Genomic DNA, 13,278 nt, shown 5'->3' with positions numbered 1-13,278 from the left:
GTGCTCTATATATAATCACAAAGACTGCAAGTTTCATTGATGAGTATGTAGTAGTATTAATAGTTTTTCTTTGGATTTAAATGAGTTATTTTATATGGATTTTTATAGTTCTTTATAGAAAGCTAGAGAAAATAAATTTAATGAGGAAAGTGATCATAGTAATGTCTAGAAAGACTGTTAAGAATATATAGGGGCAGGCAGGGACTGACAGGTGGCGTGGTGGTTCAGGGTGTTGGACTTCTACATGGCAGACTGTAGTTCGAATAGCAGACCTGGTAGCTTCCTTTCTCACTTTCTCTCACTTTTTCTCTCACTCTGTTCCCCTCTGGTCAAATTAAAATAAAACAAATAAATGAGAAAACAAACACAAAACGAAAAAAAAAATAGAATATATTGGGGCCAGCAGGTGGCATGGTGGTTGAGGTGCTGGACTGCCACATAACTGTCCATGGTTTGAGTCCCAGACCTGGCAGCTGCTTTTTTTCTTTCTCTCCCTTCTCTGTCTCTCTCTGGTGCCCTATAGCAAATTAAATAATTATTATTAAATAAATAAAAAATTCTTAAAAATAAAGAAGAATATAGAATATTTTATTTTTGGTACATAACTGTCCTTTGTAGAATAGGACACAATTAATTGTGTAATATAACCAAAGCAGGCTATTGACTACATGGAGTTCATTATTTTTATGGATTGAAATTCAAAGAGGTTAAATGACTTGTCAAAAGTTATGCATGTAATTGTGGTAGATCTAAGAAAAGAATGGATATACCTTTGTTATTAAGAGTAACAATTATATTGTTCTTGTAGCTTCCAAAGCATAAATCGGTAGTTGTCACACTAAATGATTCGGATGATAGTGAGTCTGATGGAGAGACTTCCAAGTCAACAAATAGTGTTTTTGGTGGATTAGAGTCCATGATTAAAGAAGCACGACGAACTGCTGAGGTAAGTTTACAGTAATGAAAGGTGAAAAGAAAGATGCTCTGTTGACAAACATTAAAGCTTTATCCTTTCTGAAAAATAAGACCTTAGAATTATAGATTTAAGAAAAATTATTTAATTTTACTAGTTATTATTTTTATTAGTTTTTGCTACAGAACATACCAGAGAGGGACAGAGAGAGAGAGAGCAAGATTCCAAGCCTAGGACTCAAACACAGTCAGCCATGTGAGAGTCTAGCACCTTAACCACTGTCTTACCTGCTGGCCCCAAATTACAGTTTTTTAAAATATATTGATTTGTTGCAAGATTTTAAGTTTTGTGCTATTAGGGTTGTATATAACAAAGCATGTATGAAGTTAGATTGTCCTATTAAAAATGTCTTAGGGCCAGCCAGGCAGTGTGGTGATTAAGGCAGCTGGATCCCACATAGCTGACTGTGGTTTGAGTCCTGGACCTGGCTGCTTGAAAAACAGGCTGGGCATGTATGCCCAAAATCCTGAGAGGAGAATGGAGGAGAAGGGATTGTGGTGTGGAGAACCCCCAGGGAGTGACTTCTCACTTTTCCTCTCTTTGTGTCTGTTTAGTGAATGCACACACCCTACAGCAAATAAGAGAAAATCTAGTTTATTTTCTAATTAACTAGTCTCCTTTTCAAAATAAAATGAGATAGATTTTCCTTTGTACTAGAAATTTATTGTCATAAGTATAGGATCTAAGTATACAACTTTTATCGTTTGTCCTATAGCAACAGTTTACAGTGTTGTACAATGATTTTCAAATTGCTTGTCTATTTGGTGGATAATACAATTAATTTGGTAGTTAACAACCAGCCTTATTTTTAAAATAGGAATAGACAAGTGACTAGGGAAAAATGTTCACATGTTGGAATATTCACTTTGTACGCTAAATAATGTGATCGAATGTATAAAAGAAAATGAAATAAAAAAAAAACTGAAAAAAAAAAAAAAAAGAGAGAGAGAGCTGAGCCATATATGGGACCTCTAGAAGCTGGAAAAGACAAGGAAATAGATTCTACCCCTAAAGCCTCAGGATGTGGGCCTTCCGACAGCTTGACTTTAGTCAACTGACTTCAGGTTTCCATAACTACAATTGTGTAAATATATAATTATATATAATTTTCAAGCCACTAAATTGTGGTAATTTGTTATAGCAGCAAGAGAAAACTAATACAGTACTCCAGATAAAAGTCAGTGTTTTATTGCAAAGGAGAAAAAAAGGAATAGAAAATGATGAAGACATTCAGTTATTTTTTTTTAATCAGTGTATACTGATTTGCAATGTAAAATATACCTTAGTGTAGCATTTTGAAAGCTGTTGAACCTGGTTGACTTTAAATGTATTTTTAGCAAGCTTCAAAACCAAAAGTCCCTCCAAAATCCGAAAAGGAAAATGATCCTTTGCGAACACCTGAAGCTTTGCCTGAAGAGAAGAAGATCGAATATAGATTGTTAAAGGAAGAGATTGCCAAGTAAGTGGAATTTTATATAATTAACTTTAAAGGTATGTGCTGTTTTCAAAACTTCCTGTATTCTATATAAAGCTTATTGATAGTGGGGGATGAATGATGATGATTTTGTCCTAGATGCAGAGTTAGTGTTTTTAGAACACACAGAAGGGGGAGCCAGATGATCATCTATGTACTTGAATATTAGCGAAGTACTGAGCTATAACCAGCTTAGAAAAAAGACGAAAGCACTCAGAGAACTACACTGTCAGCTTTGAATGCCAACTTCGGTCATATATATTGACATCATTTTTATTAGTCAGTGTGATTAATATTTTCAATTCTTTTTATGAAATAGGATACATTTTAAAGAAAAATGGTTTCTATTTGTTTTTTGGTGTAATGCATCTGCTTTTATTGATTATTTTAGCCGTGAAAAACAGCGTTTGCTTAAATCAGATCAACTTAAGACAAGTTCATCATCTCCAGCAAATTCTGATGTAGAAATTGATGGAATTGGCAGAATAGCAATGGTTACTAAGCAGGTTACAGATGCAGAAGCAAAACTTAAAAAACACAGGTGAGCCTCATGATCTGATTAAATACTTGATTATCAATTTGTTCCTATATGAGAGGGATATATTTTTGTGACATATGTCATCAATAAGCATCCTATAGGTTATATATTATTTACACTATAGAACTATAGAAATCTGTCATTTGTTGAATTATACATTTATATAAAATAATAGAATTAATGTTTAAATGAAAATAACAAGCCTTTAGAGTATATTTGTTTTTTTTTAGATTGATAAATTATCTATTCATTGCTAAGAACATTTATAAAACTCATTTTGAAATTTTCTTTAAAAACTTGGGCATATTTTTTAAAATATCTTCATGGAAGCATATTTTTATTGTTAAATGTGGGCTTGATTATTGAAAATAGTCATTAAGATGTGATCAGAATACGTGGTGTTATGAATGTGATGTGATTAATTATGGTCATAAATATCTTTGATGTGTTCAAATGGTTTTTGAAAATTATGACAATTGTATAAAACTTCAGAAGATGGACGTGTTGAAAGATTGAATTTATTCAAATTCATTAGTGTATAAAATACATTTAAAAATAGTATTTAGGTGGGGCTGGCAAGTGGCATGGTGGTTAAAGGCGCTGGACTCCCACATGGCTGACCACAGTTCAAGTCTCAAACCTGGTGGCTTGCTTTCTCACTTCTCTCTCTCTGTCTCTCTCTGATCAAACTGGAAAATAATAATGATAATAATAATAAAGAAAGTTAAATAGAAATAATTCTTAAAAAAAAATATATATATATATAAAGTATTTAGGACCAGCAGGTGGCAAGGTCACTGGCTTCCACACAGCCAACTTGTATGGTTTGAGTCCCAGACCCAGCAACTTGAAAAACAAGCTGAATGTAAGTATATGTGTGTCTAGAATCCTGAAAAGAGGAAAAAAGAAAGAGAGGAAAGTGCTTCTCATTTCTCATTGGGGATACTTTATTACATTCTCTGTCTCTCTTTGTCTGTGTCTCTCTCTCTAGTGGGCCCACATGCCCTCTGGCAAATTTTTAAAAAATGGTATTATAAATATCTTCAGTTTTGAATATTTTTCCTGTCCAAACTACCTTAAATCATTGCATCTAAGTATGTCATCTGTTTGTGTGCTACTTAGAAAAATGCTACTAGTCAAAATATGACATGTAGCACCAGCAGATGGCATAATGGTTACGTCACTGAACTCCCACCTAGTCGACCATGGTTCGAGTCCTGGCCCCAGTAGCTTAAAACACGTGCTGGGTGTGTGTGCATGTGTGCTCAAAATCCTGAGAGGAGAATGGAGGAGAAGGGACTGTGGCATGGCCATCCTCCTGGAGGGGTGATTTCTTGCTTTCTGTCTCTGTCTCTTTGGCAAGCACACATGGCCTATAGTAAAAATTCTCTTAAAAAAAATAAAAACCAAAAAACAAAATATGACATGTTGAAATGTTAAGATACATCTCGATATTAGATATCTGGAAGGTGTGCTTTGTAGATGAAATGCAAATAAATTTCCTAAATCATCAGTGAGAAGTGGTATTGTATATCTTGTAAAAGTTAGAGCTTAAGATAAACTAATTTAGATTCTATTTCTTTAAAAACTTTTATAATAAAGGAAAGTTTTAAAAATTCTTGTCTTTCCACTTATCCCTTTTTTCACATATTATGTCCTTTACAATTCATTGTACATAACAATAGTTGTGACTGTTGAAATCTTACCTCTCAACCTCTCTGAGAAGTTGATCCATTTTTGAAACTGTAGTATTCAGTAGTTTAAAAATACTTAAGGACTTTTATTTTTATTCGTATCTATAAGTTTGTCTTTTTGACCTGTGTTTATTTCTTAGTTCTTAACTTTTGTATATCTGTTTATTTAAAAATTGGTCTTCCTTCTCCCTTTCCTTGCTTTACTAATAAGTTAGTGATTATAAATTACTTAAATATGTTAAATAATGTTTATTAGGCGTTTTATATATTAGGAGCATTATAAGTGAAGCCAAACACATCAACTTAGTCTTTATTGTTTAGCACCCATATTGGATCAGGTTTAACCAACACTCAATATTTTCTGTAAGTTTTTCACCTGTGGTATTCATTAACTGAGGCATAAATGATTTTTTTGTGAGATCAGACACAGATGCTCATATAATTTGTCAGTATGTATAATTGAGAATAAAAACATTTACCTTTCTAAATTCTCACTTGTAAATCATAGATAATGTTTTTTTTTAAATGCACTATTTCTTTGAAATTTTTTTGTTCTCATGGCATTAGTCTGCTAGTTCAGAAAACATTAAGAATTTTGTGTTTTTCCGTTCAGGATTCTCTTGATGAAAGATGAATCTGTTTTAAAAAATCTAGTGCAGCAAGAAGCTAAGAAGAAAGAGTCTGTTCGAAATGCTGAAACAAAGATTACAAAACTTACAGAGCAACTTCAAGCAACTGAGAAAATTCTCAGTGTCAATAGAATGTTTTTGAAGAAGCTTCAGGAACAAGTAATGTTCTCTTTTAAATTCAATTATCAGAAGTATTGTGTTTATTACACAGTTTTATAGTTTGAGTTTTCTGTGACGCAAAAAAACTTCATAAACTAAAACCATTAAAGTAAGTGTAATCTATAGTTTTTCATTGAAACATAACGCTGATATATATTTTATTTTCATTTGAATACCCTAAATCCACTTTGTGTGAGAAAAAGATGTTTTCTTTCTTAATGTTTTCATTTGCATTTACATAATTGTCCTGTATTTTCAGATTCATAAAGTTCAACAACGTGTTACAATTAAAAAAGCTTTGACTCTTAAATATGGAGAAGAGCTTGCTCGGGCAAAAGCAGTGGCTAGTAAAGAAATAGGAAAACGGAAACTGGAACAAGATCGCCTTGGAGTAAGTTATTTATGGAAAAAATTTAATATTTGGAAAGAAGATGGTTTTTATGATATTTTCAAGAATAGAAGATGCATAAGATAACTTATTTTTTTCTTCTAATTCAGAGAGAATAAGATTAAAGCCTTGTTTTTAAACTGTTCACACTTTTGGATACTTTTAAAATTTATTTTGTCTTGTTTTTTGATTGTAGGCCATATAATTAGCAAAAACTTTTGTAAACGTACATTAAATAATTTTGTTCTTCATGATTTAGTCTTATTATTTTGCACAGTATTGTAGGCATAACACAATTGTCTTACCAAGACTTATTTATAAAATCACAGTGATGCAAGACATTTCTATCATTTCCTTCCTTTAGCCAAACAAAATGATGAGACTAGACACTTCTCCCATATCAAGTCCAAGAAAGCATTCAGCAGAACTAATTGCTATGGAAAAAAGACGCTTACAAAAGCTAGAATATGAATATGCCCTGAAGATTCAAAAGTTGAAAGAAGCCCGGGCCCTCAAAGCAAAAGAACAACAAAATGTCACTGCAGTTGTGGAAGAGGAACCTGAATTTTCTTTACCTCAACCCTCACTTCATGATCTGACACAAGATAAATTAACCCTGGACACTGAAGAAAATGATGTTGATGATGAAATTTTGTGTGGTTCAAACAGAGAACGAAGAAGATCCTTCTTGGAATCCAATTCTTTTACTAAACCTAACCTTAAACACACTGATACCCCTAACAAAGAATGTATTAACAAACTTGCTAAAAATAGTGTAGAAAAACCAGAACTTTTTCTAGGGTTAAAAATTGGTGAATTACAAAGATTATATTTGAAAGCTGACAGCTTAAAACAACTGATTTTAAAAACTACCACAAGCGTTACAGAAAAGGTTTTGCATGGTCAGGTAACTGAGCATTTCATAATCTTTATGAAATCTTGAATTTGCCCCTTACCTTTTTGCCTAATAGAATTATTGCTTTGTTTTGCAGGAGATTTCTGTGGATGTGGATTTTGTCACAGCGCAGAGTAAAACAACAGAAGTGAAACCGTGTCCTTTTAGCCCCTACCATAGTCCTCTTCTAGTTTTTAAGTCTTACAGGTATAAAACAAAGATTGAATTAACTTGAATTTCAGGATTAGTCCTTGGGTTCTTAGTATTCACTTTGAATATTTGATGATAATGAAAATGATATAGAATCATGGTCACTGCAAAATGGACTTGTCCTTTTAGGGAAAATAAAAGTTTTGTCTTGGTATTGAACTCTAACCCTACAAGGAAGTGAGGTGTTTATTTAGTTCACTTTGGGTTTATCTTCTTACTAAATTCTGGCATTTGGGTACTAGTGGAAATGAGAATCCTAAGTTTCTTGTCTGTTAAGGATTTTAGGAAAAATAAGTGGAGTCTTATGTGAGTAGTTTTAGTTTTTAGGTTTACTATGGTTCAGTCTAAGGAATGCATTGGCCAGGCTTCACAAAATTGATTTAGACAGGGGACCAGCAGTTAGCGTAATGGCTATGTCGCTGGACTCCCACGTAGTTGACCGCGGTTTGCGTCCCCGGACCCAGTGGCTTGAAACTCACGCCAGGTGCGTGCATGTATGCCCAAGATCCTGAGAGGAGAATGGAGGAGAAGGGATTGCGGCGTGACCATCCCCACTGGGGGGTGATTTCTCGCTTTCCTATCTCTGTCTCTCTCTGTCTGGCGAGCGCACGTGCCCTATAGCAAAAACCTCTCCAAAAAAAAGAAAAAAATTGATTTAGACATTCTTAGGTAATAAACTTTGTGGGAAGTTGTTTTACAAAGTTTCTAGACTTCTAGTAGTTGTGAGACTGAATGGTATGATTTTTATAAAATCTCACTTTTCCCCTAGTTTTTTGTGTTGAGTAATAATACCTGCAAGAAATACTAATGTATCAAGAGAATAGGATATTTTGGCTGTTTTCTAGAGATAATTTTGGTCTTAATTTAGTTAGATAAATATTCAGCACAAAGTATAGAAATTTTAACTGAGGAGTACAAAATTTCCAGGTTTCTGAGGAATGTTTATAGATCATTAATATGCTTGTCTACTGTCTTTTTAGATTTAGTCCATACTATCGAACCAAGGAGAAACTTCCCCTAAGCTCAGTATCATACAGTAATATGATTGAACCAGATCAGTGTTTTTGCCGATTTGATTTAACAGGAACATGTAATGATGATGATTGTCAGTGGTGAGTGGTTATTATTTGTGAGTATTTTATAATTAAAATTTTTGATTGCTTGACTTTGATATGTATATGGTTATCTTTTCTGTATTGTCATTTTATTTTAGGCAACATACACAAGACTATACGCTTAACCGAAAACAGCTATTTCAAGACATTCTGTCATATAATCTGTCTTTGATTGGTTGTTCAGAGACAAGCACTGATGAAGAAATTGCTGCTGCAGCAGGTTTTTAAAAGTTTTTTGTTCTTCCCAAAAAGAAAATTTGAATTTAGGCAATTTAAAAATTTTATACTCAGTTGTTGGCATCTTTAAGTAGTTGTGATAATTCAGTTCATATACCTATGGCATTTTACCTAGATCTGCTGTTCGTAACCACTAACCATTTATTGTTATTTGAAGTTAATTAAAGTTAAAAAGTAAAAACTTATTTTCTCAATGACACTAGCCACACTGCACATACTCATTAGCTATATATAGCAAGTACTTCCAGTAAGACAGCACAGATTTAAGACTTTTCTTTTTGTTTCTTTGAGAAAGATTTTTGCTGTAGGGTATGAGTGCTCACTGGAGAGAAAGAGAGACAGAAAGTGAGAAATCACCCCCTAGGTGGGATGGCCACATAGCAGTCCCTTTTCCTCAATTCTCTTCTTGGGAATTTAGGCATGCATGTACACGTGCCCAGTGTGAGTTTCAAGCCACTAGGTCCAGGACTCGAACATGATTGGCCATGCGGGAGTCCAGTACCTTAACCAGTGTGCCACCAGTTGACCCAGAGATATTTCTATCATTGCAGAAAGTTTTTAGACAGGGACCAGTAGTTATTGTAATGGCTATGTCGCTGGACTCCCATGTAGTCGACCGCGGTTCGAGTCCCGGACCTGGTGGCTTAAACTCATGCCAGGCACGTATGCGTGCGTGCCCAAGATCCCGAGAGGAGAATGGAGGAGAAGGGATTGCGGCATGGCCATCTCCCCGGGGGGTGATTTCTTGCTTTTTGTCTCTCTGTCTCTCTGTCTGTCTGGCGAGCGGACACGCTCTATAGCAAAATCCTCTCCAAAAAAAAAAAAAAAAAAAGAAAGAAAGTTCTTAGACAGAGGTCATCTAAGTAGTTCAACTGATTTAGGAGAAAATTTAAAGGTATTTGTATAGAAATTTTAGTAATGGTTTTAACATAGGTCCTTATTTTTGTTTACTGTTTTCAGAAATCGAGGAGGGCTAGAAGTTAAGTTGGCTGTAGTTTAAAATTCTATAATAGCAATAGAAAGAATTTTATACACTTAGACATTGTGAGCAAGTATTAAGCTTTTGATCTGATTTGATGCCAAATAATGACCCTTGATCTACATATCTTTTGGAAGTAAGAAAATTAATATTTACTAAACTTGGTGTTATCATGACTCAGAGTGATTGTGAAGTCATCGAACCTACTAGGTTGTTGGAAAATCCATGACACATTTTTTATAGGAAAACATGAAAAATATGTCATGGCTTTTCTGATGACCCAGTATTTCATCATTTCTACTTTGGAACTGTAACTTGTACTTAGTTGTTTAATTTGTTTCAGGAAATAATTTATTTCAGCTGAATTGGGTATATGATGTAGTAGGATTTGTCATAATATTTAAAATAATGTATTGATAGTTAAAATATTAATAGCTGTTATTGATTTAATACCATATACCTTCTTTGAATTCTTAAACTACTCTTTGCTTCATACTCTTTAATTAGCCTAATCTCCAAATCAGTGTTTTTATGAAGGCTGCATTGCTCTTATTTTCAGAAAAATACGTTGAGAAACTTTTTGGAGTAAACAAAGACCGAATGTCAATGGACCAGATGGCTGTTCTCCTTGTTAGCAATATCAATGAAAGTAAAGGTCACAGTAAGTGTGTATGTGTATGTGTGTGTATCTACCTTTCTGAAAAGGACCCTTTAGTTTCTGTATGTCAGCAAACTTTTTGGTGTTATGCTCTTTATTTTTTAATTTTTAATTTTTTTTTTTTTTTTTTTTTTTTTTTTTGCTGTAGGATATGTGCACTTGCCAGAGACAGAGCAAATAAAGAAGAGTGAGAAGTCATCTCCCCTCCCAGGGGGCATGACCACACTATAATCCTTTTTCCATTCTTCTCAGGATATTGGGCATGCATGTATATATGCCTGGCTTGATTCCCAAGCCACCAGGTCTGGGATTCAAACTGCACAGCCTGTCATGTGGTATCCAGAGCCCTAACCTCCATACCACCTATTGGCCCTATTTATACTTTTTTAATTGCCAGAGTGTGCATGTGCTTGCCAGAGAAAGAGAGGGGAAGAAAACAGTCCCCAGTGGGGCATAGTCTTGCTGCAATCTCTTTTCCTCCATTTCTCCACCCTGTCAAGATCTTGGGTATACACATACTTATGTCTAGCGTGTTTTTGAAGTTGCTGGGGCTGACATTGGAGTGGTGGTTGGCCATGTGGGATTTGTTTCTCTTTACTAGGCTACAGGGTTAGCCCCATTAAATTCTTAATATAAACTATGTATCATTTCTGACTAACACAATAGAGTAAGTACAATTAGATTTTTAAAGTATTATTTTTTATTTAACTTCATTTATTTTATTTATTTTTTAAAAATTTTGACCAGAGAGGGACAGTGAGTGAGAGAGAAGGGGAGAGAGAGAGAGAAAGTGAGAAAGCAAGCCACCAGGTTTGGGGCTTGAACTGCGGTAGCCCATGTGGGAGTCTAGCGCCCTTAACCACCACACCACCTGTCTGCCCGACAATTCTTTTTTATTTTTAATTTAACTTTATTTATTCGTTCATTCGTTTGTTGTTTATTTATTTATTCATACATACATACATACCAGAGAGGGACAGAGTGAGAGAGGGGAGGGGAAGTGAGAAAGTAAGCCGCTGGGTCCACGACTCAAACTGCAGTCAGCCATGTAAGAGTCCAGCTCCCTTAATCACCACGCTACCTGCTAGCCCTAATAAATAAAATTCTTTGTATTGTTTGGCTAGCCTTCGGCATGATTTTTAAAAACTAGTGAATTCAATGCACAATCTTCTCCTGTCTATTTTAGCACCTCCATTTACAACCTACAAAGATAAAAGAAAGTGGAGGCCAAAGTTTTGGAGAAAACCTGTTTCAGAGAATAGCTTCAGCAGTGATGAAGAACAGTCTACAGGACCAATTAAGTATGGTAAGAAGTTACATAATTTAAAATCCAGAATTGAATGTGGTGTTTCATCTTTGTCTAATGTTTTGCAGATTCTTTGTAGTATCTACTAGCCTTGTGAAAAAGAAAAAAATATTATTAAAACTATGCCATTGGGATCAGCAGGTGGCATAATGGTTACTTCACTGAACTCCCACATGGCTGACTACATTTTGAGTCTTGGACCTGACACCTTGCTTTTTCACTTTCTCTTTCTCTTGCGCACATGAGCTATACCAAATTAAATAATAATAAATAAAATTAAATAATAAAAAAAAACCATGCCATCGGTGTTATGGGTAATATGTATATATATATATTTTTATTATTCAGTGTGCCTGATTTTCTTTGACGTTTCAGGACATTTTGCATTCATTTCCCCTGCCCAGTTAATATACAGAACACTCGCTGCTTTGTAAATAGGACCACTTCATCTATTTCAAAATGTCTTTGAGCTGGGTGAAACCAGTTGGGAGTACTGCTGCTATTTGAGAATCACTGTCTGGCCTCTGTCCTCCTTTAGAGCAGGCATTTGATTTTACCTCATCTTTGATACTGTTTTTTATTTTATTTTATTTATTCATTTTTTTAAATTTGACCAGAGGGAGACAGAGAGAGAGAAAGTGAGAAAGCAAGCTACCGGGTCCAAGACTCGAACCATGGTCAGCCATGTGGCGGTGTCTAGCACTTTAACCACCATGCCACCTGGTGGTCCCTGATACTGTTTTTGATATGTAATAGACTCACAAAATGAACAAAGAACAAAATAATAAATGAATGAGTAACTTTTTGTCAGGTACATCTTGCATTCTAATTTCAAGTTGGCATAATTTAGTGGATTAACAAATATCCAAAAGATGTATATTCTTTATGTGCTTATTCAAACTTTCTCTCTAGATGTAGTAGAATAAATCATCTTCAAAAATTATAACTTTAGTTCAATTTACAATTTAATGAATATTATTGATGATGGCATTTACCCTTAGAACAAGGAGACCTTATTTCTAGTTTGCCAGTAGAGTCCTAATTTATTTAATGTTATTCTTCTTGTGTGTTTTTTCCTTTTTTTTTTTTTTTTTGGAGAGGTTTTTGCTATAGCGTGCGTGTGCTCGCCAGACAGACAGAGACAGAAAGTGAGAAATCACCCCCCAGGGGGGATGGCCATGCCGCAATCCCTTCTTCATTCTCCTCCTGGTATCTTGAGCACGCATGCACACACGCCCGGTGTGAGTTTAGGCCACCGGGTCCGGAACGTGAACTGCGATCGACTACGTGGTAGTCTAGACATAGCCATTACGCTAACTGCTGGTCCCTTCTGGTGTGATTTCTTTTTTTTGGGAGAGGTTTTTGCTATAGGGCGTGTGTGCTCGCCAGACAGACAGAGACAGACATAGAGACAGAAAGCGAGAAATCACCCCCCAGGGCGGATGGTCACGCCGCAATCCCTTCTCCTCCATTCTCCTCTCAGGATCTTGGGCATGCACGCACACACGCCCGGTGTGAGTTTAAAGCCACCGGGTCCAGGATGCGAACTGCGGTCGACTACGTGGGAGTCCAGTGATACAGCCATTATGCTAACTGCTGGTTCCCATGGTGTGATTTTTGATAGTACCCTTTTTCACTCTCAGAAGTATTCTGGTATAAGTGATAAATTATATGATAGCTCTTCCTTAAGCTCTAAGCTACTTTACGTACACTATTATCTCTAGTATCTTTTTTTTTTTTTTTTTTTTGAGAGGTTTTTGCTATAAGGCATGTGCGCTCACCAGAAAGACAGAGAGACACAGAAAGCGAGAAATCATCCCCCAGGGGGGATGGCCATGCTGCAATCCCTTCTCCTCCATTCGCCTCTAGGGATCTTGGGCATGGGTGCACATTTGCCTGGTGTGAGTTTACGCCACTGACTCTGAGATTTGAATTGCAGTGGACTACATGGGAGTCCAGTGACATAGTCATTACGTGAACTGCTGGTTCCCAGTATCTTTAGTGTTCCCCCCCCCCCCCAGTG

At 35.4% G+C, this 13,278-nt stretch overlaps 1 protein-coding gene across 1 annotated transcript in view; it reads left to right on the top strand.

Annotated features, from left to right (window-relative positions):
- ZFC3H1 (zinc finger C3H1-type containing) overlaps positions 1–13,278 on the top strand; it is a gene marked incomplete in the record, with an annotated part of 69,337 nt that overhangs the window by 31,230 nt on the left and 24,829 nt on the right. Inside the window, 11 exon segments of the mRNA XM_014586918.2 lie at positions 809–946; positions 2,311–2,432; positions 2,839–2,988; positions 5,293–5,467; positions 5,727–5,858; positions 6,220–6,762; positions 6,848–6,957; positions 7,941–8,072; positions 8,174–8,295; positions 9,851–9,952; positions 11,136–11,255. Coding sequence (XP_014442404.1) covers positions 809–946; positions 2,311–2,432; positions 2,839–2,988; positions 5,293–5,467; positions 5,727–5,858; positions 6,220–6,762; positions 6,848–6,957; positions 7,941–8,072; positions 8,174–8,295; positions 9,851–9,952; positions 11,136–11,255 — 1,846 coding nt within the window.

Source organism: Tupaia chinensis, unplaced genomic scaffold (genome assembly GCF_000334495.1).
Source record: "Tupaia chinensis unplaced genomic scaffold, TupChi_1.0 Scaffold000168_1, whole genome shotgun sequence".
Taxonomy (NCBI): Eukaryota; Metazoa; Chordata; class Mammalia; order Scandentia; family Tupaiidae; genus Tupaia; species Tupaia belangeri.
Note: the sequence above shows the minus strand (reverse complement) of the source record. Positions and strands in the feature narration are given on the sequence as shown.